General features: G+C 39.4%; 1 protein-coding gene across 1 annotated transcript in view; it reads left to right on the forward strand.

Moving 5' to 3' along the window:
* The first annotated feature begins 1,681 nt into the window (after positions 1-1,681).
* NAV2 (neuron navigator 2) overlaps positions 1,682-26,322 on the forward strand; it is a 419,911-nt gene continuing 395,270 nt past the window's right edge. Inside the window, exon 1 of the mRNA XM_069857433.1 lies at positions 1,682-2,284. Coding sequence (XP_069713534.1) covers positions 2,210-2,284 — 75 coding nt within the window. The 5' untranslated portion in view covers positions 1,682-2,209. The remainder of the gene's footprint in view (positions 2,285-26,322) is intronic.

The raw sequence follows: 26,322 nt of genomic DNA on the forward strand, positions 1-26,322 counted from the left end.
TCAATTAAATGGCTTCAGAATAATTTTTGTTTGTTTGTTTCTTGTAGCTAACTCATGCAGTGACACTAAATATCCAGTATTGCACGATCTATGGCTACAGGCAGATACTGAGTGCTGTATACACACAGATATTCACATGTTTCCACAGAGATGGTTCAAGCCTTACACTGAATGCACAGGAACTTCCAGAGAGATTGCACTTTCTCTTCTTTTTTTTTCTGGTTCAAGGGACCTTTCGTGCAGAGACGTTGTCCTTAGTTGCACTGGTTATGTCATGCTATTCCAGCACGGCATTACACGATGTGACTGATGTAGTCTCATGTGTCACATCACAGTGAAATCACTGGAGGGAAAAAGTTTTCATTGATGGGACTTAAGGATATTTTTAAAAGTTGGGTGAGTTTTTTACGTGTGATATTTGTTGTTAAGGTCAAAGGCCCTTTACTGCCTTTGAGCTACCTGGGTAATCTCCATGGGTAACAGTAGGTGTGAAAACACAGATCAGGAAGAGTTTGGTTCAAAATAAAATTTGAAACCTTTTGTTTCTTGATCAAGTGGGTTAAATGTGGTTTTTTAGATTATTTTCAAGTGGCAAAGCATAGGAGCATCAATGCAATCAGTCCCATTCTTTCCTGTACTCGGCAGAAGAAAAAGAACTGGATTAATGACCTACTGCTTCATGGTGAGGAGCAGTGAAAGTGCATTGGAAGCGATAGGCAGAAGCAGCATTTGTACACCAAAAATCTGCTTTATAATATTTAACTTGGATGTTTGATTCAGGTACTCAGTTCACGTCGTGCTGAAGCTTTGCTGAAAGATGTGATTGGGGTGTAGGTATTCCTGTGTATACAGGAAATCTATTTCTCATGCTACCCATCCTTTAGTGATGGGAGAATGTCTGATTATTAAGATAATTGCTTCTTTATTATTTTCTTTGTCTACATAGGTTGCACATTTTTGGTCCCTGTCTCACGACCAGAGCTTGTATGAACAGCATACAGCTAAATATGTGGTCTTACACCCTCTCAGCTAAGGTTGCTTTTTAGATATGGATTCTTCAGTCTTAAATGTGCTTTTTCTGGTGCTTGCATGTTGAAGCCTGCTGATATTGATCCCACCTTACGAACGGACTCAGGAAATGGTTTGTCTCTGTTGCAGTAAATTTGTGTTTCTCAGTACAAAAAGAGCAATATTTTAAGGTAGTTGAGCTGCTAACCTGTGACTTCGGGTGCTGCTTTCTTATCCAAGTAATACTTGGAGAAGTAATATTCTTCTGCCCAGGATTTTGGGAGGTGGCACACAACGACCTTATAAACTGTGGAGAAAGATCCCTGGGTAAGACACCCCAGAGGAATAATGAATTTGGCTTCTGATCCGTGACTCTAATCCTGGAGACAGAGTTTTGAGCTGATTCTTGCAGGCTTCACTAGGCTCCACTCTGATGTACAATGCTGTCATTCTTGAGGGTTTTTATGCAAGAAGCTCCAAAACCTCAGTAACTCACTAAATAGGCATCAAAGTGCTTTGAGAGGCTGGATCAAGTGTCCTGTGTACAAAATACGTAATTATTGTATTGGTTCTGACTTGGGGCTCCTCATGGTGTGCCAAGAATATCAGTAGCTGTGTTTTTCTGTCAAGCTGCTAAAAACTGCTTTTCCCCCCCTCTTTTAGGTGTTTGTTTGAATACATGGAAGAAGATGACAAGTGTGCATGGATGATTTTACGTAATTAACACCTGCTAGATTTGCAAAAGGCAATTATCGCTGTGAAGTGTTTACATTGATTTATGGGAGGAAGGTTGCCCAAGAGAGGGATGCTGATAATATCAACACAGTGGATTAAATGCACATTTACACCTTTATTGACATATAAATTATCCGTGCCAGGAATGCACTGAAAAGGCTGCTGATTGAGCAATAATGTGGCACAAGCTACTGGGTTTGGATTCAGCTCTGTCATCCTTCTGTAAGGCACGTAAATGGAAACCTTCATCTGAGCTGCAATAGGATATAGAGGCTCACGGAATGGCTGCTTGTTAAAGATACTGAGCAGTGATGGCAAACAAGAATTTAGAAGGATGATAAAAAACCCGGACGAGTTTTGAAGGAATTCTCTTGCCTTTTTGAAATTATTTTTAGATTTTTGTTGTTCGTACTATGGATTTTTAGGGAAAGCTTAAAGAGGCCGGAAGAGTCTTTGTAGCTGGGAAATGGAACCTGGCTCTGAATCCAGCCAACATCAGAAAAGAAAGCCTGTGACACATGGACTGGAAGATCAAAAAAGGGTAAGTGACAAAAGGCAGAAAGCACTTTCGGCTTAAATTGCTGGATGAGATACAAGTGGCAGAAGAGCTCCTTATAACTCTTTTATCAATTGCAGTTGCTGCTTGCGATGCTTCACCAGCTGTAGGTCTCTTCTCCTGATTATACATTAAAAAGAAGTTTGTTGTTCTCTTCAGGCTTGTTGCAGTCCATGGAGGAAAGAGCTGAGAGAAGGGAAAATGGTAATTTGAGTGAAATAAGGGAAGAATCCACAGTTTGGACAGTTGTTGATGAAGAGACGTGCAGTATGAATGAGATACACTGAATCCAGTCAGATTAGTGATTTATTATAACTTCAACTTTTTAATTGATATCATTAAAGAGATTAAAAATTGTTTTCTTGAGATTTGATGAATAAATTTGCTGAAAATATTGCATGCTTGTTGGTATCCTCATCATCTTGATGGTAACATTGACGTTTTGCGGTAGTTTCTAGATGTGGTTTTGGCTTGAAACAAACCAACGTGTGCAGTGAAACATGGTTAGTGTCAGCTGGCGGCCCTTATTTTGTGGAAGCTCTCTGTGTCAAGGTAGTTTTGTTATTATTTAATACTAATGGATTGGTGTATTACTTGGCACCAGTCAAGCAAACTGTAAACCTCTACGTGTTTCTACCGTGTAAATCATCGAGATTGTTTTCCACACAGATTTGATCGGTGATAGAAAGCGCTGTGTTCAGCTTTGTGCGGAGAGCTCCTTTTTCCTGTAGCTTTCACATATGATTTTTATTTCAGTTGAAAAGTGAGTTGGAAAAAAAATTGACCGTCAGCTATTATTTTGCTGTTCAACAGCGCTATCTAATTTTGGAGAGAGGGAGATTTGTGTCACAATTTCATTGAGTTTGCTGAAGAATAAAAGTGGTTTTGCTGTCACCCTATTAGAAATCTAAGCTGCCTGGAAAACTTGCAGAAATTGGATAAAATGCAGCTGTTTCCTCAGAGGGAAATGACATTTAGAGAACATTTATTTGGGGACCCAGCTAGAAGTCCTAAATGTATTGTAATTGCACCAAGCGTGATCTATTAACTGATAAGCTGCCAAGGTCTTCTACTTTTTTCAAGGAAGTCTTTTGGGGCTGAAGTAAATCGATAAAGATTGAAACAAAATCCTCCTATTGACTTAATTTCTGGAGACTGGTGGTGCACTTTTTTCTCCTGAAGTATCCAATGTTATAGTGCGTATCGAGTATGATGGGAAAAGCATTTGGGACCCATGACACCAAAGCATACTATAATTGTTCTGATGCACCAAAATTAATATGCAATTATGTCTGTGTCTCCTTGTGATAGGTATAGAAGCCTACATCTCCCATCTGCTCCTGGCTCTGGGTATTTGGCGCACATGTAGTGAGGGGCCTCTGAATGTATAATATAACCCCAAGTGAGGCTCAGTGGCAGCTGGGATAACATCAATTGGTCATGCTTTGCTGACATTCATTTTAACTTGAACTCTAGCCGTCATGGAGATTATTAAATTTATAATGATATATGTAAGATCCATTTTAATGACTCTGCATGCTTGGGTGATCTCGTTCACTTCTGTTTGCAAAACAAGTCTTAATAGAGTATTACATTTCATTTCCTATAGAATTTTCCAGGGGAAGGTTACTGACGAGAGCTTTGCTTAGACTTATGTTTACTGGGAAAAATCAGTTTGGAATAAAAGCGTGGATGTGATTCAGTTGTTATTGTTGAGTTGAACAGTAATATAAGCTTTGGTGTTCTTAAGCTTAAAATTCTGTGATTTCTGATTGGGAGAAGTGGGTGTGTGATCAAGGGCTGTTAAAATTAATCATCAGTAGACACTTCTTTTATTGGAAACGAGGCTTGTGCTAGAAGAAATAAGACCAAGCTCATTTTCATTTGGGCGAGTGCATTTTCCTTTTATAAAAATATCTTTTATGGACATAAAATCAGCTGTTGTTTAGTTCTTTTTAATCAATAAGGAATCAGTGTGTATGTGTTCACTATCAATGATACATCTGCCACGTCTTGCCCAAGTAAAATAACAGAAAGCTAGGTTTGTGTTTCTGCTGTAGAAATAAAGCTTAATTTGCTTCCCCCCCCACCCCGCTTCTTTGGTAAGTATATTTCTAGGTATCTACTTAATAGCTGTATTGATTAAAGCAAGACAAGATTTAGTAGCTATGTTTATTTTTTTAGTGGTATGAGGTTTTGCCTTTTGTATTTTGGCTGATCTTCAAGAGCTGGAAACTGGGCTGTGTCTGACATTGCTGAAATCAGTAGAAGCAGGTTCTTTTCACTCATCACTGTATCAGCTTTCCAGGCTGGATTTTAGAGGACTCTTAGTATTAGTCTTCAGGATAGCATCATGTCTATCTGCATAACTTATGTTGTCTGTAGTGGGAATTACAGGGCCAGATTCTATGCAACTTGTAATATACGGGCAAAGAATTTGATCAGGTTTAACAACCACGTAAGTGGAGCAACTGAAGGTAGTGGGATTGCTAACATGAATACTGATATGACTAGAGTGAGCTGGCTTTATGCTGATACATGACCTCGGCAACAAATTCTTTAAATATAAGAGTCATATAGGTGATATTATAAACTTCTTGTGTGTAGGTTATTGTTTTGATACCAAAAATGGATGATTGCTCGTTACCAGTAGAGGAAATCACTGTAAAGCAGGTGAAAACTGCTGCTGAAAAAAATCCATTTAGGTATATTTCAATCATCTGCTCATGAAAAATTTAGTAGTGCCCTGCGTTATGATTAAATGAATTTTCTGCTGATGAGTGAAATGGGATTTTTCTTTGGTTGACTTGGGTACTTCATTCCCACTCTTTCTGATTTCTCATTCAGATTAGTAGCTCTAAGTTAGTGGGATGTGGTAAAGAAACTTGTACGAGTAATAGTGGCAGAAAGGACTTCTGTTCTGCCTGAAGGAACCTTCTTTGACTGAAAAATGACTGAAATATAAGTGTGAAATGAATTTAGACTTTGGAAGGATCTCTGTAAATGTGTACTTTATGCGTGCTCTGTCGCCCAACTAAATTTTTGGCTCTAATAAAACTGAAAATTGCAATATAAGCAGAGATCTGAGTGTGTCTGCCTTGGGCATTGGGCTGGTAGGTTTTAGGAAGGACTGTCTTTATCACCAGCAGGTCAGAAAGCAGCATGCTAGTACTGCATCTCATAGGGATTATAGGTGGTTTGTTGCTTTTGTGTGTAGGTTTTTTGACTGCAGACAAATTGTCACCCTGGTCTTTGAAGTGTTTGCTCAAGCCACCCTGGCCACGCTCCCACAGATGCTGAGAGCATCTGACACTGGATGTTATAAAGCCAAACTATAGATGGTTGTCCAGCAGTTGGTTTGTTTGGGTTTTTTTCCCCCTTTTTCAACACAATAGCAGACTTCCTCATCTCTCTTTTTGAAAGCTGAATGTGTGAGTTGCAGTTTTATAGTGTTAAAAGCAGACTAACACTTTTTTTTGTGGGGTGTCTTCTCTCTTGACTTGTTTTCATTGAAACAGTCGTTGTGATACACGTGACTGAAGCTGCAGACTACAGCATTCTTTGGGTTTTGTTACCTTTTTCCTTGGTTATTATTGATATACTTCAGATTTGCTTGAGCGTGCTTTGCTGCTACCTTTCTATCAAAGTCAGTTTAAAGAACTTAAGTGGTCTCACATGTATTGACCCTCTCATACTGAGAACTTGTGTTGTTTAAAGTAGGGTAGTGTTGGCTGAGTACTGTATTTATTAGTAGATTTTTGTGCTAAGACATTAATGCAGTGCTGTACTGTTGAGTGAGTGTGAAAGCAGTCAAGTATAACCACATAAATTGCAGTAAGGCTTACCTTACGAAATTACAGCAAGCTGCTGTGTTGTGTTTTCATTACGTAATTAACTGGGCTTTTATGGGAAAACAAATGCAATCAAAATCCATAGAGGAAAAGAACTGAGAAAGTGGCATAAAAACAATAACCTCCTTCATTTTGCAAATATATCAAACCTTCTGTAAACATAACAATCTCTGTAAGATTTTAGTGCCTACCTATAGAGTTTATGCTCTTATTCTTGTAATTAAGATTATTAATAAATCTACTTTAAACCTGTTATTCACAGAATCAGGTTTGGGAGACTTTTAGTTACATGCATGGGCCTTGGTGATCTGTCCAGGGCTTGGTTTCTGATTTAAGATCCTGAGTTTTCTGCTTTTAAGATGCTCCTAAACCCCATTTTGTGGGTGTCCTGTCTGTGACTGTTTAAAACCATTCTTTGTTAAGAAATTGGCTTAAAAAAGTAAGTAGCGCTCTTCATTTCAGTGATACAGATTTGAACCTTGACGGTTGTTACAAGGTATCCTGTGCTTATTTTTCTTCTATTTTATGTTGGAAGTTCTTTCTGTAGTGGTTTTAATGAGAGCAATGTAAGAGAGTGATTTTGTTATTGCCAGTCCTCTCCCAGTCTTACTCCGGTCTCAAAGAACTTTCCTGGATGAAGAAACAGGGCTAGCTAGGATTGCAAAAAATATTTATGTAAGGTAAACAGCAAATCACGTCTGAACTGACGTCTGTATTGATTAAAGCAAGACAAGGAGTTAGTTTTGCAAACCTGTTAGAATTAGAGGGTGATAACTTTCCAACTTGTGTAAATTTACAGTAGGATGTGGTACAAGGGGTCTCTGGTGACGTAGAACAAAGATTAGTCTGTGCGCTTGTCGTGTAGCCTTGTCGAGAACTGACTCGAGTGTAGTACTGCCAGTTGTTCATCTTATTGCCTTGTCCTTTTTCCCTGAGTCTGTGTTACTGTAAAATGAAAAAACCTTGAGTGTGATTTCTTGTTGTCTTCTACTTGCATAAATTGTTGGGGTTTACCTGTGTTTTGCTGCGTTGAAGTGAGTAAACTGTATGCAGCAGATGTACACATGCTGTGACTTTTTAAGCATATAGATATATGGCTCCTAAAAGAAACAGATGGAATCTGTTTGAAATTCCAGTGTAGGTGTATTGGCATGTTTCTATCCTCTCTTGGACTGAGAATGCTGAATTCAACTGGATTTGTACAGGCGGTGTGCTGGATTGCTTCTGTTCCTGTTGGTGGTTGCCTTATCATTAAACCTTTTGAGCTCTTCTGTGGCTGTGCAGGTAGCTTTTTGTACCTGGTGTTCAGTGATCCAAGTGAAAAACGAAAATCTAACTTAATTTCAAATGGAACTGAAAATTTATGTTCAGGGATTAGCAGTGTTGGCATTCAAAGCTTGAAAAACAAGACCGTTTACAACAGAACTGCAAATCTGGATGGGACAGCAGCGACTTCCACTTTTTTGCAATGTCAGAACTTATTAAATCTTCTCTACTGGGTGTGATTATTTTTTTTTTTTTTGAATTCAGTTATTAAAATTCTGTATCCTTCTTCCAAACAACAGTCTCTGAAGAAATCCATCCCAAGGTATCCTAGATTATGTCTGTTCTGTGCTATCATCTGAAGGGGGGACCTCAGTGCAGAAAACTGTTCAAATCTAATCTTTGCCTGACCTGAACTGGCTATGTCGTATTAGTCAGTTGTTTATATTGTTAGGTTGTCCAGTTTCAGTTAAATGACATGTACTTTGGAGTAAATCTTGCTTTCAAAAGTTGATCTGTGTTGGATTATTCCTGAGTAGATGTAGTGGCATGTTTCTGTCCTCCTCTCTTGGACTGAAAATGCTGAATTCAACTCTCCAAGTCATTCTGGCTGATCCAACACAACAAGTTTTATTGAGCAAGAAGGAAATAATGAACAAGAAGTCCTGTAGTCATTGAGTCACCTCTATCTTTTCTGCATCTCAAGTGAAGTTTGTTATCTTGGAAATAAACTCCTTAGTCAAGACAAAATTATCTGTAGTTCTGAGGATGGGAAAAATACTCGTGTGTAAGCACAGCAGTACTGCAAGACAAATCATTTGGGTGTGCTTCAAAAATTATGAACTTGAGAATGGGTTTGAGTCACGAAGGACAGTATTGGCTTTCCTCGTCATCATCAGCTTAAAGCTTCTGTTAAAGGGAGGGATTAAAGCCGTTAGGGAGGTGCGAGCAAACAGCTGTTGAGATTCATACGCAGTCACAACACAAGTAGCAGTTGTTTATTAATGGTATAATTGCAAGGGAAGCATTATGCTATCAAGGATAGGATGCTGTAAGTGGCTGGTAAAAACATTTGCAATACCTTTCATAAAGTTGCTGATGGCACTGTTTTAGCAGAAAGTCCTGGATACTTATCTTAACCAAAAACAGAGCATAAGGGTTAATTAAATTATGTTCAGAGGAGCCTGACACCATCCCCACCCCCAATGAACACACAGTAAAGCAGAAAAGTTCATCATAATTATACTTCTAGGTTTATTCCAGAATACTGGAAAGTATGACTCTGAAAATGTTTGTATGGAAGAGTAAACACTGATGTGATTTAAAGTGGAACTGCACAAAATGAGGTAGAAATGGTATCTGTATGCTGAAACTGTGTTGGACAATATAGGAATAGGTCATTTCCAGTCCCAAAGGAGTGAAGGTTAATGCTGATGAGTACTTTATGAGACAACGCTAATGCTGCTCTTGCCTGCAAGAACTTCCCTACTTGCGTGTATGTATCTACATAGCATCTTGTTTTAAATTGGCTTTTTTCCCCCTCTTCTCTGATGGGAGATTAAGAATACGTGGGTCTGATCCACTCAGACAAATCCCACTCAGTCTCTCTGTTGTGCTGTACTGCCTGTGGCACTGATCGATATCTGATGTTTCAGAGCTGGAGAGAAACCCAGTAACATGATGCATCATCTGGTTGTGTCTTGCGCAGGGAAGAAATCCAGCCCTTCCTCCATCTGCTGCTAACAATGAGCTTTAAACCCTAAGGCATTAGATATGATTATTATTCTTCTCTTGGGTGGTTGTGAGTATTAATGGTCATAAATTAGCTGGGCTATTTTATAAACCAGCCAAGCACCTTGATTTCTGTGGAGAATCTCCAGTCAGCAGTGGATTGTGTGGTGAGGTGGTGTTCTGCGTGGAATATCTTCTCTAGTTGGCTTTGGGGTCCGTTGCTGGGGTTGGTGAACAGGAGCGTGGGTGAAGAGTGAAGAGTCTGAGGCTGGACTCAGTGCTGCAGCCGTCTGTCAGTGCATTAGTGAGCCTCTACGTGAGTTCTACACATCCTGGGCTATAAATCAGAATTTGATGGCTGGGATCCTAACAGCTTCATCCATCTAATTTTAGAGATAATGAAACCAAAAGGCTCAAGTAGTAAATCCAGGTAGCACAGTATATCTTCTTTACAGTATAATGAACGCTTGATTCAAAATAAAGTGAATTTCTGATGTCAAAAAGGAAAAGCCTGCTGCTACATTTATCTTAAACATGGGTTATTCGATGCTATGGAGAACTGCCTGCCTAATAAGAGATTTTATTCTATTGCTGGTTAGATTGTAAAAAAAAAAATTAAAAAAAAAATTCTGTCTTGTCAGATTCCAGAGTGTTCATGGAAACCTTTCTCCAGCTGTGAAATGCACCTCATCTGTCCTTCCCTTTTACAGTGATTTAGCTGAAATGCTGCATTTCCCCTCGTTCTTTCTGTGATTGATAGGTAGCAAAACTGTTTTCTCTGCCACAGGATGCATTTTCCCTGATGCATGACTTCAGAAGCCAGCCCGCTCCTGCAGTCCTTAGACACAGGAACGGTCCAGCATAAATTACTGAATTTCTAATGACTCTGTGTTGCAAAAATTAGTCCAATGTGGTTTTGTTCGTTTAATAGGACAGGGGTCTCTCAGTCTGTTACATAAAAGGTACAAGTAGGTAAACATTCGAGGCTGCAGTTTTAATTATTTCTTTATAAAGCAAGTGTGACTTTCAGATAATACACACTAGAACTCATTAGCGTGGTGTTACCTGCACACCTCTTAAGAAAAATGTTCATTATTATGCAAATAGATAGCCCCTGGCTTTGAAGTAATTGTCATATGGAATAATGCGTGGGCCATGATATTAAACTCTTCGAAACCTAAATAGCTGGGAAATTCATATTGGACAGTCAGATATTGCCTGTCATGATGTCTGTGCCTGGAAGCAAATTTGATATCCTTGTGGTCCACTATCTGTTTTGATATTCCTGGTGAAGGGAGTGGTAGGAAAGGGAATGGGAAGGAGTGTAAAGGAAATAGTCTCTCTGATAACACTGACTTATTTACTAATTTTAGGGCATATTGCAAAGCGAAGCTTACCTCAGGGGCCTTTCAGAAAGGGAGGCATTAGGGAGAGGCAGACACGCATTTGTCAGTATTTATTTTCAGGCAGTGAGTGTTAGGGATTTTTTTTCTGGTTGATTATAGTCTAGTTTGACAGATGTGGTATAGATTTATTTATGCTTGCATACTACAGCAATTTGTAACAACTTTAAGGAACAATTATTAGTGACAACTTCCAGTAGCAGTAAAGCCGTAGTATATTCTTTGACAAAGAAATTAGATTTCTATATTATGGTGTAGATCCAGTACTACAGACAACTTAAAGCATATTTACAGATGCAGTTAGTGAGCTGATAATAGGTTTCAGAGCAGATGAAGGAGGTTTTACTGAGTGTGAGAAATGTGTGTGTTTCCTAGGTCTTTGAAAAGCATCATATGTCTGTCTATGCTTTCAACTTCATCTATTATTTTCAAAGGATTGTGAAAAGGAACACTTAGAATGTAACAAAACCTGGTAGTAGAACAGATGCGTTAGAGATGAAAGCTGACAGTTTCTTTGGAAATTGTTTAAGATTATGTTGGTGTGACTCTAAAATAACTGGTGGGAGACTGGTGGACTAAGTTATCTTAACTTATTCTGCCCTTGTAGTGGGGTATCTCACTATTCTTTGTTTTCTAGATTGAGTCATAATTTCCCTTTTCTTTGTGGAGGAAACCAGAAGTTAGTACATTAGAGTTTCTTGCCTTTTCTTGCCCTGAGCTTTTTGCCCTCCAGGCAGTTCACTCTTTATTTATGCTCTTTTTCTGGCTACGCAAAGTAACCCAGAGGTGGAAAGTGACAGAGGACCCTGGCTTGAAGTAGAGGTGGCATGTGTGTAGCATTGCAGGGGAGATGCAGCCAGTGGAGATGCCTCTTGTCCTATTCCTCAGGAGCTAACTGCTGTTTCTGATGGGAACCAGACCTGTCTTCAGAAGTCTACTGAGAGGCTCCTGGAACATACCCATGGCTGTAAAAGTCACTGAGAGGATAGTCTTTCATTTTTTTTCTTTCACAGAAGGCTGTCATTCATCCTTTAGAAAGGAATGAGCCAGCTTACAAATTAGCCAGTCCTTGCAGCATTAGGAAAAAATAGCACGGTATTGAAGACTGTGATTCCTTTTCTTGCTAACAGAATATGATGCGTGGATGTCTCTTGAGGCTATCACACATTGATGGTAATAAATATGTACTCAGACTTGTGTAGAGCTATTTTTTCAGTGTTCTGCACTAAAAAAAAAAAGAGGAGTTATATTCAAGGGAGCTGGGAGGCAGGGGAGTAGCTTCTAAGATCTGATAATAGAGTAAGTTGAGAAATCGATAGAGACAAGGTAAGCTTGTTATGAAAAACCTCATTTTTAGGTGGAAAACTAGAACTCTGAGTGCTGCGAGCGCTCAGCTTGCAGTTTATTTTCCGAAGTCTTTCAGTTCTTCATTGTGATGACAGCAGCAACCATCAGATCTTCAATAACTCGGGGGATTTGTTTTGGGTAAACAACATGCATCTGAGATGACTATGCCAAAAATGTAACAAGGAAGATGGAATTGCCTATGTTACTTGGGTGTCTTCCTTTGAAATTTTGCTATTTAAATGACTCATTATCTTCTTTGATTTTTTTTCTATGATGTCAAACAAGATAATGAATTTAAACGTCTTGTATTTAGTACTGATATTCAAAATTTCTAAGCAAATCCTGTGAATGCAGTAGAAATAGGAGAGGTTAGAACTTAGAGACATCCCAGAACGGCTGGACTTTGAAGAAAGAAAGTTGGATTGCTGTTAAATTTTCTGTGCAATGGGCAGGAACTGGGCTTCAGTTCCATTATTGTCCCATTGGTCCACAATATGAACGTTAAAACAGACAAACAAAACCAAGGCAGTGTTAGTTCAGTTATTGAAAGAACAATGTCCTTTCCCTATCAGCCTTAATCAAAATCAATATAAGATATTAAAATGAGTGAAAGTCACATCATCTGTCTGTTACTTGCATAGCATAGTGCTTTACTGTTATTTAATGATAGTTCACTTCTTAGTGAATGGGAAAAGCATCACCAAACACTAGAAGAGATCTTTGAAACTTTTATTTTTTTTGAAGGTTCTAAGTATTTACTGCACTCCATTGTTGTGAAAAGTGTGTTAATCTTGTGTGCTGTTTTTTTTTTTTTTTTTTTAATTTACCTTCCAGACCTGCATCATTTCACTTAATATGCTGACTTCTGGAGCTCAAGCTCAGCAGTAGCAGTAGCCTGTCTTCAAACTCCTTTTCCTTTAAGATGCTTGACTAAATAAAAGGAAGATTAGTTACAGTATGTATGTGTCAGGACTGGAATGAAATCTTCATAAATATTTATCAGGTAGGAAAAATAAATACACGGATGCATCTTTTTAAAACTCAAATGATTTGGCATAATAGACCAGCTGGCAGGAGATGAAAGTTGAGTATGGGGGAGGTTTTTCACCTGGTATAAACTAGGTATGAACTTCGAATGCAGTACAGCACACTGAAGTGCTAAAATAGATGGACAGACAAGGATCTTCCAAGAAGATAGGCAGGTGCTTGCTTTTGCAAGAGACTCACACTTGAAATCTTGCTGGTAGGTGGTCTAATGTCGTTCATTGTGTTCACAGTAGCTGAATCTGAAGTGAGGGTTCTTAATGCGTTGACAGAATCAAAAAGAGTCAGAAGATACATACTGCATAATGACAGTGTCATAACTGTTGCTGGGGAGGCAATCTAGTTGACAGATAAGGTGTCAAATCTACATAGTTTTCTCTGCTCTCCTGGCCTACAAGATGTTTTTGTAGGGGAGTTCGTAAGACAGCGTGAAAGACTTGTTCCTCTTGGTCTTTTCTATCTATAGCATAGGGTAATATTCACTTTGCAAAGTATTTTGGGACCTCTAAGTGACAGACTTGAGTGATGTTAGCAGAAAATTCAGGCTTCTTAACATACATTGTAATCAATAATAGTACAAACACAATGTCTTCTTGATAGCCTTCTGTAGTTATCTGTCTTTATCTGACTTGCAGCTAATGTATTTTCAGCTTGTAGCTTTTAGAATTTTCTGTGTGTATAAGCATATCTCATCATGAAGCAGAATTTTACTTTCTGGTAATTAGAAATAATAGGAAAGATGTAGCTCTTCAGGAGCAGCACATCAAGTGCTGAAGTGTAAAAGCAGAACCTAGTTCCCTTGTGCACTGCATGGTTATCACAGGATCTGAATTGCAAGTGCCACAGTAGGGGTGAAGTAGCTGACCCATCCAGTGTACATTCAGATAGCCAGAGGCGTCTCTGGAGCTTTGCTAAAAAGTTCAAACAAACTTATTCCCCTTGGACTAAGATAATTTTTTGGAAAGGGCATTATTTTCAAATAAATCTTGTCGGCCCCTTCTGGCCTTTAGGCAAGGTGGCTCCAAGGTTCTTGGTTGATCTCAGGATCAGGAAGAATGAGAAGGTGATGGGGGATGGGAAGATGGAGGAGAATGGTGGCTTGTTGTTGCTTTTCTTCTCGTTTTTGGTTTGGTTTTATTGTTTCTCTTTGTTGCTAAAAGCAAAATGGAAATTGGAAATGGATAATCTTAGCGGATGATGAGAAAGACTCGTTCTAGCCTTGCAGCCTGCAACACAAAAGCAAGAATAATTAAAGCACTCGCCTCATTCGAGGAAATTAGCTTAAAAATTAAAGTATATACTTATCCTTATTTCTAAAACAAACAAAAATAATTCTTACATAATCTGTAAATGGCTGCTGGTGTTCCGTAGGTGGCTCTTGTGTATTGAAGTACAGACGGTTCCTGTCTGTACAAGTTGTGTGGTCTGGAAGTAGCAGCTGGGCGATGGATGTGGGGAGGGCAGCATCACACAGAACCAGTGGGCTGTGCGGAAGCGAAGGCGAGCGCCCTTTTGCACTGCTCCATGCTCCTGGGGAGCAGGGACACCACAAGAGCTTTTTCTCATCTGCATCAGTTATACACATGGCCAAAGATGATGGAACAGTAACTGCTCTCCTTCTCTTCTCTCTTCCTTTCTGTTTCTTCTGCCTTAGGGTGCTGTATCATGACTAATAACGTTTGCTATGCAATAAAAGGTAGTTGACTATGAAGTGCAGAACAACAACTTTATGATGAAGGCTTTGTTTGAGATGTTTTGAATGTCTCCTGAAGTAAACCAATTAATGCCTGTGTAAACCAATGCTAATTAGCTTGTCTTACTAGTTGTCTTCAATATAAACCTCTAATTTCTGGGCCCCTCACCACAAGAAGGATGTTGAGGCTCTGGAGCGAGTCCAGAGAAGAGCAACAAAGCTGGTGAGGGGGCTGGAGAGCAGGTCTTATGAGGAGCGGCTGAGAGAGCTGGGGTTGTTTAGCCTGGAGAAGAGGAGGCTGAGGGGAGACCTCATTGCTCTCTACAACTACCTGAAAGGAGGTTGTAGAGAGGAGGGTGCTGGCCTCTTCTCCCAAGTGACAGGGGACAGGACGAGAGGGAATGGCCTCAAGCTCCACCAGGGGAGGTTTAGGCTGGACATTAGGAAAAAGTTTTTCACAGAAATGGTGATTGGGCACTGGAACAGGCTGCCCAGGGAGGTGGTTGATTCACCTTCCCTGGAGGTGTTTAAGGCACGGGTGGACGAGGTGCTGAGGGACATGGTTTAGTGATTGATAGGAATGGTTGGACTCGATGATCCGGTGGGTCTCTTCCAACCTGGTTATTCTATGATTCTATGATTCTAATTTATTCCATAAATTCATAATTTTGGTTGGAGGAGTAGCGTAAGGCTATCTCGCATCCTGCCTCTGTGCGCTGCAGCAGTGGTTGTGATTGCAGCTTCTGTAGGAAGCCTTTTCAGTAGGTGTACTTCAAATATTGAGAGCAGAGAGAAGTTATGGGTTTGGGGTTTTTTTGCTGTTAATCTTGTCTGAGTGGGAGAGTCTAAGCTAGGGAATGGTTAGAAGAGGACAGTCTCTCCTCTTTCTCAGCCCTAGCGCACTGTAGTTAATGCTGTAGATGTTTTACTGTGCTTAGCTGGTAGTTCATCAGGGTTGCTTCTGTTCCTGGGGTCCTGGGAAACCAGTCAAGAGTCAGCGCTTTCCCTAAGCAGAGGACAAGAGAAATTGCCCCTTTGTCCTTGCCACAGTACGTTTGGAATTCAGAAAGACGACCCCCATCCGTAATGAACCTCAGTACACACTATTAACAACCTCAGGCTGCACAAAGTGCTCCGGAGGGTATTGTAAGTCTGCCCTAGCTGACCAGTCTGGGCAGTGCCATTTGAGAATAGAGGCAATACAAAGACTGTTAGTGTGGTCCTTGGAGGATACTACAGGATATCATTATGTTTCTTAAAGCCCGCACATGTTTTTAGGAAACATAAAGCATTTCCAGATATCATGTCCAAATTCTTTTGGGAGTTTAGAATGACTGATCTTCTACAGGAAGAAATTAGTATGCTGAAATTATTCTATTGCAAATCAACTCCTATGATGAACTTTAATGATATATTTTGTTGCCAGTTAGGATCAGCAATCCAGAGTGCTTTTTATGTTATTACAGGTAATTTCTATTCTTATATCCATTTCTACTGAACTAAAATATTGAATCCAACTTAGAATACATTTTGTGGCATATAAATAATGAGAACAGTCAATCTTGATTTCTATTTAATGACTGGATGAAGACTGTTTTTGTTTGTAATACAGTATCTTCTTGCACATAGTGTCAAAGATAATATAGAATATTGAGTGTCTAATAGCTTCTTTTCGTCCTTAACACTTGAGAGAGAAACATGACCATGCACTTCAGAAAATAATTCAAAATCAGGTTTTAGACTCCCATATCTTAACTATTGCATGTCTACAGTCCAAGCACGTCAGTCATCATGCGTTGCCACATATGCTGTGTTAATGGAGAACATCACACAGTTAAACCCTTTTGAATTCAAGGCTTTCATGAGGCTGATCTAGGCAGTATGTCAGATGCTTGAGTGTTGAACTTTGGAAGCAAAAAACTATTCATAACCATTGATGATAACTTAATATCCGTGTCTTTTTTTTCCTTTGGCCACCTGCCCAGATCCCGTAATGATCAGTAGTTATCTTTGCAACCTTTCACATTGTTGACAGTGATTAATAACGTGTTGTGCACACTTCCATTGCATCAAATACCAATTTTTTGGGTAATGGGAAAAGAATATCTAATTAAGGAACTAATGTAATTCACTTCACGCGTTCTAATTTAAGTATTGCTTTTGGAAAAGCAAGGATACAAGTAGAAGTTTATAGTATGATTTTTATGTCATTATGGGCATAGAGTATTAGATTAAGTTCATTTTTATCGGTTTCTCAGTGTATAGTGTCAGAAATATGAGTATATGAACCCAGCATATTTTTAAAGGATTTTACTGCGAGAAAGTAAGTCTTTTAAATCACTCTGCATCATATATCCTTTTTAATGTTAAATCGTAAAATGATAAAGATACCAAATGCCTGTAAAAATGAGATGACTGCAGCTCAAAAATCTTGAACTGCTTGAAATCTCCGATGTTTGCACTGATAAGCACCCAACACGAGATACGGCTTTCTCAGTAAGAAGTGTAAACCCGATGATTGGAAATTAAAAGATAGATACTATTCTCATACTTGGGTGACTTTTATGTAATTGCTCTCCTTCAGTTGCCATAATTTCTTTACTGATGGCATTTAACCTGGAGCTTAACTTCTTTCTTTCTAATAGTACTGACGCAGATTGCATCTTAGTGTATCTCCTCAAGAGAAACTGAGCTGTAAGTTAGGTCACCTCTGCTGATTTTCTACGTGAGTTTTTTCTGAAGTGGCATCAGCAGTAGCTGTTGTACTGTTTGTGTAATTGTCTTTTAAACTTCTTCACCCTTCAGGAGTCAAGGTTTTCTGGTTTTGTTTTTTGGGGTTTTTTTTTATGCTATTACAGCTGCACTATTTAATAATGCAGAGCCCATAGTTATTCCATGATGTAGTTAATATCTATGTGTATACATTTAATTTCTATTCATGTGGCTAAGGCCTGATGTATTTAACGGGTATTCTTTCTGGTTTGTGTCATGGATACTTCATTAACCATGTTGAATTATGCCATAAACATTTGCAGGAGCCTAGTCTTTGTAGTCCTTCTCTGTGGGGAATTTGTATGGAAATTGAGGGGGGATCTGAGTGTAGAAAAGCTGCTTGAGTGGGCATCATCTGCTCTTTCAGGCAGGCGAGCTTAAGTGGTAGAATATATATTTAACTGCTAATGTACTGTTAGGGCAATCAAGGGGATGATTCCTTTGGTGATGTAAGTGGTTAGCAGGGAGGGGGATATCTCTTCGCTCAGGAGTAGTGGAGATTTTTATCCAGAAAAGCTCTGGATAAAAGCAGGAGCCAACAGAGAAACTGCAGGAATACTTCAAAAAACTAAATAATGTGGGATGCTAATGGGAAGGATGCACTCTCAATGAAAGAGGATTGTGGCTGCATAAAAAACTTTAGTTTGTTCCTTCCTCTTAAGTGTTTTGAGCCTATTACGAATATTGAACTAAAGGTGACATGTTCTAAAAGTTTTTTCTAAAGTTGATGTATATGGAGATATCTGCTTATGTAGGGCTACAGGAACAAAGGAAATCGGTTTTGAAAATTAATTAAAACAAAATTTACACCACAGTGGCAGCCTTTATACAATGAAATACCAACAACAAGGAAGAATGATATCAATTTGCTCCATTTTCTCACTGCAGCCGTGGAAAGGAAAGGTTGTTGGATGACAAATCTTGTGCCACATGGAAAGAAAACACAATTGGAACAGGTTAGTTTTGCAGACGCACGATAACAGCAGAGAAACAAAACTGTGGCATTGCTAAAAATGCTACAAATTGTTATTTACTCTTACACTGACTGGCTCTGATGTATATTTCAAAACTTTACACACAAGGAGAATGAAAACCTCTATTAAACTGTTGAATGGTAAACTGTAACAGTTTGCATCTTTGAAATTTGTTACATCCCACAACTTTCATCTTTGTGTTTGTCTAAATAGGTGGTTAAGATCTCCAGGACAGGGACTCCCACTACTTCTTAGTGTAATGGTAAATGGCAAACTTAAATCATAAATAAAAGCAGTCGTTTTCCCTGGATCTTTCTGTCCGTAAAGATGCACTAATGTTTTTGTAGCAGTAATTGTCTCGGTTCCTTCCTTCTGCGTTGAGGCAATGAAACTGAGAAGCAAGAGGCTTGGCGCAGAGCACCTCTGTGATGACTTGCTGTATTTCTGGCTGTACTCTCTCCAGTTTTCTGGATGAGGTACCTCAGGTGTGTTTATACTGCACTACCTCAATGGTCCATCCAGGATTGAGGAATGAAGCACAGTAACTACTGAAAGGCATGGAAAAAGCAGAGGAATTGCTGTTTTAGTTGATTTTCAGTGGGGGGAAGGGGTTTGGAGTCTTTTTTTCCTAATCTAATTTGCATTTTACTTGAGGCTGCCAGTGGTGATATTAAGGCCTGTGTTATTTCCCTGGGTACTTGGAATTCATATGTCGGAGTTAGACTCTTCCTGTTCTGCCTTAAGTTTTCCTGTGTGATCAATAGAAGAATTTTCTATTTAACAAAAGTCAGGTCTTGTGGTTATGCTAATACACTCTATAGAAAAACGGATTTTCTCATCTGAGTCCTTGCATAAGGGGCTTTATTTTGCTCTTTGTTCTTTTTAAACTTGTACTTGAAGTATCCTTGCCCTTTTAGACCCAGGCTAAGATCCTAAAATATGCAAAGAGAATACTGAGGAAAAGGACTTGGTAGTGCTGGTCTACAGCTGGCTGAATGGGAACCTGCAGTGTGCCCAGGTGCCAACAGCATCTTGGCTTCTATCAAAGTTGGTGTGACCAGGAGGAGCAGGGGTGTGATCATGCCACTATATTCAATGCTGGTGAGGTCTCATCTTGAACACTGTGTTCATTTTTGGACCCTTCAGTACAAGGAAGTTACTGAGCTGCTGGAGTGTATCCTGAGGATAGCAATGAAGGGTCTGGAGCACAAGTCTTATGAGGAGTGGCTGAGGGAACTGGGATTGTTTAGCCTAGAGAAGAGGAGGCTGAGGGTCAACGTTATTGCTTTCTACAACTACCTAAAAGGAGATTGGAGCCAGGCAATTGCTGGTCTCTTTTCCTAAGTAACAAGTGATAGAATGCAAGAAAATGGCCTCAAGTTGCACCGGGACAGGTTTAGATTGGATATTAGGAAAGATTTCTTTACCAAAAAAGTGGCAGAACATTGGAACAGGCTCCTCAGAGAAGCAGTGGAATCTCCATTCCTGAAGGTGTTAAATGTGTAGATGTGGTGCTTTGGGCCATGGTTTAGTAGGCATGTTGGTATTGTGTTGATGGTTGGACTTGATGATCTTGGAGATCTTTTCCAACCTTAACGATTCTATGATTCTGAGAAGGCGATGTGCAGTGGTCTGTGCACATGCTTGCTGAAGTTCAGCTGGTATGCAAACAGGAAAACTTACTTCCATAAAACACTAGGGTTTTCCAGTGTTGCATTTCCAAAGATACACTTTCCCCAGCAGTACAGTAATTTGGAATTTAGAGCTTGGAGGTGAGACGTGAAGTGCAGAATAACATGAGAAGTCCTGTGAATATCAGCCACGAAACCGTGCACTTGTTTTCCAACAGGAATATTCAGATTATGATTAAAATGCCTAGAGATTGAGTACTGTTGTGCATGGGAACATGGAATTTGGAAAGCAGAATTGTCCTATGGCACCGCATGGTCACGTTGTTTTGAATGTGCTAGTAGGAGGCTTGCTATTCTTAGCCTTTTGAAGTGAATAGCTTAGTCTGAATTGCTCATACTTGGTTGAAAAGATTCCATATCTGATGGGAAATTGCTCACTTGTGGTATTGATTCTGACAGGTTTTTAAAAAAATAATTATTTGTTTTCTTAGTGAATTCAAGGAGTGGGTGTGATGCCACTGGCAAATGAGCACTGTGTCTGTTGCCAAGCTGAGCATTCAAATGGTTGCACAAGGGGCAACCTTCCTGGTAGGGAAACTTATGTGCATTATTGTTCATATTATTTCACCACATAAAGGAATCTCTTTTAGTACTGTGAGATCGTTTAAAATATCCACTGGTGAGAGAGTAATGGAAAAGCTAGCAAATATAGAGAAATAAGTGTTTTCTACTTGCTTAACCTGTATTCTTGGTAGCTGAAACACCTGTCTTAGGCAAGAATAACCTGTATGTCTCATCCTTGAACATGCTTTTTGAAGGTTAACCTCAAAGTTTAATCAATTAATGCGTGTTTTGATCATGCACTGGCATCAGGTTCCCCGTCAGATTCTCTCCTGCTTTAACATGCAGTCCTCACACCTCTTGTTTAGTGATGAGGTCTAGGATTGACACAGGGCCAAGGATTGTGGGCTGCTAGGAGAAAGGCAGAAAAAGTAGTTTCTGGCCTGTTTGTTACACTGTTTGATGCAAACATTGGATACTTTACCCATTACATTCTTTCTTGATTGTGCTTTGCTTTTGTTGGACCCTCATTCTAGACCTTTAAATGATGATAATAAGTATTTGACTAAGTGGCTTTGAAAATACTAGGACGATGTATATGCAGGACCATATCTCGAACCACTTCATCTGTGACTGTTCCTACCCAGGTTCAATGTAACCGTTACTACAAGGTTTGAGCCCATAAATATCTTGAAATAAGGCTTTTTGATGTACCTCTGAATTCCATAGTTCAGTTGACATCTGTATTTCATGGCAAGGAGGAACCACATAAGATCTTAATTAGTACTTCTCTTCCTATATTCTTTCATTTAAGCCTAGCAGATGCTTTGTATGCGTTGGGGTCCTATGTTCAAGAGGACAGGCTCCTAAGTGCATTTAGCCTGGTTTCACGATGAAAGTAAAATTGTGCATTTGTAGACTGATGGACAGCATCCCCTTAATCTTTGTGTCAAGTCATCTCGACAGAATTTCAAAGTGTTCACAGACAGGAAGGAAGACTCAGTGTCTTACCTATAGAGAAGGCTTCAGCCAGAGATAGAGGTGATCTGAGCCAACCTTTGCATAATTTAATGTCACCTGAAGGCAAGTTCTAGCCTCCTCAAGAAACACTAGTAAAGCTATTTTGAGTGCCATAATGGGAGTCTTTCTTTTCAGAGACAGCAAAGTGCTTCCAGCTGAAGTAGAAGTGGCTGACTTATTTGGCCAGGTTCATTTTCGGTCAAGTTTGAAGTTTTGAAGATGAAATTACTTAAAATAGGTCACAAATCACTTAACAGTTTTGTCTTTGGAATGCCACTTTTCAAAACTGGATATTGTTGTGGAACACTTTATTTCTTGTCTAAAGCTCAGATGAGAATTACTTGGGCTTTGGAAAGAGAGATATCTCTTATCATTAAAGTTGTTCATCTCCATTTCCCCCACTTTTGCCATTTGTATAAAAGAGGGGGAAAAGATATGACATTTGGCCCCTTGTCCATCCTGGTTGAATGTAATTGAAAGTTTTTTTTGGAGCAATTTCAGCTAGTAACTTGAGGCTCCTTGCAGTGTGTTTGAGGCAAGGTATCATCCAGAGGACAAAACAGTGTCTGTTGTGGCAATGCCTAAGGCACTGGTGGTCCTGAAGTGACTAAACTCAATCTTCCTCTCTGAAAGCAGTTTTCTGTGATGCTCTCCTTACACTGAGTGCAACAATCTCTGTTAATAGCACTGATGGTATTTAGCTTCAAGTACTCCATTTCTTCTGTGTGTGGTAGAGCAGCTGAATGAAAAACACTTCCAGGGGTTCCAGCAGTTCCTCCTGTGTGTAGTCTCAACTCTGCCTTCCAAAGTGGTTAATGGCTTCTGGTGAAACTTTCATCATGTTTTCCCTCCTATCACAATGGCATCGCAATAAGCTATTATCCTTGTACACCGTAAATTATTTGGCTTGTGTACACTGATTTCTCAGACGACATGAAAGCAGTGGCTTTCTAGAAGAAAAAATGCTGAATTTCCACTTGATTTACATGACTTTATAAAGCATCTTAATAAAAACAAGTCTTGAAGGCTGTCCATATCTGCATGGACACGATGGTGCAGGTGATGTGTACATCAGGGCTTTCTCATACAAATGCAGAAGGTAAATATGTTACTTATTGAGAACTTCTGGGTGTTAATGTGTGGCTTGCTGAAACAGAAAATAACAAGCAATTGATATGGATATTACACAGAATTGTATTGTGCGTCCTTTAGTAATTCAGTTGATAGTGAGGGCATACCTGTAATGCTCCCATATATTAGGTTTGATGCTGCTCTGGTTGGGAATTGGGAGCTGAGGGACTATGGAAAAGCATGAGGAGTGTCAGTACCCACAGAGGTGGCTGGCAGTTTATATGCTGGAACGTGGTGGCAACACGCGTGGCTCGTGAGGAGTGATCTGTGAAAGAGTTAAATAATGTAGTATGAAGGGGATATGTTTATAGCACCCTGAACTGGTGCATGAGTATATACACAAATACGTATTTACTGCACAATTTGAAGTACAAAACCTGCTATTTGTACATTTCAGCCTTTCATTTTTGTTTGAAGTATGTAATCTACCATAGCAAATACTTTCTCTTTTTATTTTAGCCCTTGACAGACCTTGCCAAATGATTACTTCTACCAGCTGCTCCACATACTGGAAGAAATAATGAGCTTAAAAAAAAAATCTTAGCTTGTTTTTTCCTCATTCAAATGTCAGTGGAAGATTTGGACAGTTGCTCTGTAATTAAGTACCTACTTATTTTAAAGGTTGAAGTTGCAGTGGAAATAACACTTTTGCCATTCAAGTTTGTAATTCAAGATATCTCGCATCCCTCTTTTGAGGGGATGGTCATCTCCAGTCATGTAAGCCACCTATACAGTTAAAAGACAAATATTATGTCTTAAAAATAGAAAAATGGTCAAATCCCCCTCCTCCCCATCCAATGTAAAAAAAAAAACCAAAACAAACTAGTGTCCTTAATGATATTTTTTGTAGGTTTCTTCTGGTCGTTTGGTTTCTTGAGGCTTTATGTTTCCATTAATTTTATTTAAGATTGAAGGATGGGTTCTAAAAGCACATGTGCAACAGAGCCCACCTTGTTGAAGAAAGGCAGTTATGGTGTGTGATGGCCTTGTCTTGGCTCATGCTTGTAATTTATGACTTCCCAAAAGTCTGTGGCTTTTGGGAACTTCCTTCCATTCTGAATTAACCTAACATCACCACCAGCTTCATTAGTGTAATTGAAAGCTTAGGGTACATATTAACTTTTCTAAGTTTCAAATTTAGCTCAGATGTTCGCAGGGATGAAGAGTGAACCCCAAGTTTAAAAGGTTAAAATTAGTGGTCCTAGAGGTCTAATCAAATTGTGAAGTTTATTTGTATAAATGCATTTAAGCGATTAAGTTGAATTCTCTAGTGCAGGTCTTTCTTGCTCTACACAGTTCAAGGTAAAAAATATTATTTCAGTTTTTCTATTTTCAAGCAGCTATGTCTCTATTCCTGCTGCTACTGGTTTTTTTGATTGAGGTTGTTCAGGGGTTGCTGGGTGGTTCTTTTCCCTGGTATTTTCCTTGCTTGGATTAGCAAAAGCAAAAAGGCTGGCTGGATTGCTTGGATTTCTGCTTTAGGTGTTAGCCTGTAGTTTGTTACACGCAAAATCATTAGCTGTAAAAACAAATAGTGTCATTGATGGCTTTGCTGATGGGATGTGTACGTGCTCTTCCTGTAAATGGAAAAAAAATCACTTGAAGAGATGGGAGAATCTGGAAGATAAGGTCAACGATCACTGTGTGGGTGACTTTTTTTGGCATCCATTTGCCTTTGAAGTTTCTTTTGCTGCTGTGCCTTGGTAAGGGTCTGTCTTACACTTATGGGAGGTCCCAGGGGCTGTTTGGATTTTTTAGTTGGTGTGCATGACTCATTTGTGTGGCTACCACCATGCTTGTTTTCTGGTTGCAGCTACATGCATGTGTTTGTTGTGTAGTTCCTCTTTTATGGTTTATTTATGTCATAAATCCCTGCAGTACCTTACAGTTACTTCAGCCCCCAGAAGACTAAGACTTCATCTTGCCCCTTCTGTGAAGAATTCCCTGTTCCTAGGGGAAAAGAAGACATCTGCTCCTTCCTGGAGGTGTCTCTTAGAAGACTCTCCCACTCTTTTGATAACTACCCCTGTTATGTGATCATGGAGCAGGGACCAGCCTTGAAGATAGTTAAATGACCCAAGTCTTGTCTAAATCGTTTCTTCTGTGGGAGATGCCTCAAGATGTACTAGGGGAGGTCTAGACGGGATATTAGGAAATATTACTGCCCTGAAAGGGTTGTCAAACATTGGAACACGCTCCCTAGGGAAGTGGTTGAGTCACTGTCCCTGGAGGGATTTAAAAGATGTGTGCATGTGGCACTTAGGGACACGGTTGAGTGGTGGACTTGCCATTATTAGGTTAACAGTTGGACTTAATGATTTTAGAGGTCTTTCCCAACCTAAATGATTCTGTGATTCTGTAGTCAGAACTGGGCTGCTGCATTTGTTGTGCCTTTTTAATTCTCTTTCCAGTATGGGCTGAATTATGAATTTGGAACACCTTCAGTATTCCTCTTTGCACAACAGTGATTTAAAGTAGGGAAGTGCCCTACTTATTTTTGTCTTTTATGCTTATTCAAGTTAAATTGTGATTCTGTCTGGCATAACTGTGGACTGAAAGATCAAATGCACAGATTCCAGAAACCTCTGCAGCTGCTCTTAAACTTTGAATAATAACTGTAGTCACTCCAGCTGTCAAGTTAAAATAATTATTTCTTCTCACAGGAGTTAAAGTAGCTTTGCTGGTGGAAAAACCATGAGCAAGAGCAATATAATTGGTTTGGCACCCTGAGGTCTTTTATTTAGTGAGCTTTCCCAGTTATGCCTGTGCAGTAAGGCTTATCTGTGTGTTAGATCCTGAATGTGAAATGAATAGTTCTTTGTGTAAACACAAATAGATAAAAATTTATCACCGAGTACACCTATTTTCATGTAGCGAGTTGCATCTCAAATCCAGAATGACTGATTAAGGAGAAGATAAGTTTGAAGATGTTAGCAATAGCTTACGAGTGAAAACATTGACAGAATGCTGTAGTAAGGGAAGAAATGTAAATAATTAAGGTATTTTGTGCTAAAGGTTAAGGTAGCTGGAAACAAGGGACATGGCAATGATGCTGAAAACATAGTCCCGCAGTATTCTGTTGTGTTTTGGCATGGCCTTTTCCTGACTGATTCTTTGGGTTTGTGATAGGACCCCGGGAGTCCTGTTTTTCCCATCCAGTGTGCACGTCATGAAGTTGCTGTCCTTTACTTTCTTTTCATGGAGTTTGATCCTTTCATACTTGCAATTTTAAGAAGTAGTTTCCATGTTTGACGTGGCTTTCTGTTGTGGAGTGGTAATAGGGCCTCAGATCGTTACAGAGGAGGTTTAGGTTGGATATTAGGAAGAATTTCTTTACGGAAAGAGTGGTGAAACATTGGAACAGGCTGCCCAGGGAAATGGCATAGTCTCCTTCCCTGAAGGTGTTCAAAAACTGTGTAGAGGTGGCACTTTGTGACATGGTTTAGTAGGTGTGGTAGTGTTGGGCTGACCATTGGACTTGATGAACTTAGAGGTCTTTTCCAACCTTAACGATTCTATGATTTTACAAGAAGGAATTGGTGTGATGTTTTCCAATTTGGAGAGATGGGTATCATTTATCATCATTAGAAGATCTCGCCTGT

The sequence above is a fragment of the Phaenicophaeus curvirostris genome, chromosome 5 (assembly GCF_032191515.1).
Source record: "Phaenicophaeus curvirostris isolate KB17595 chromosome 5, BPBGC_Pcur_1.0, whole genome shotgun sequence".
Lineage (NCBI taxonomy): Eukaryota > Metazoa > Chordata > Aves > Cuculiformes > Cuculidae > Phaenicophaeus > Phaenicophaeus curvirostris.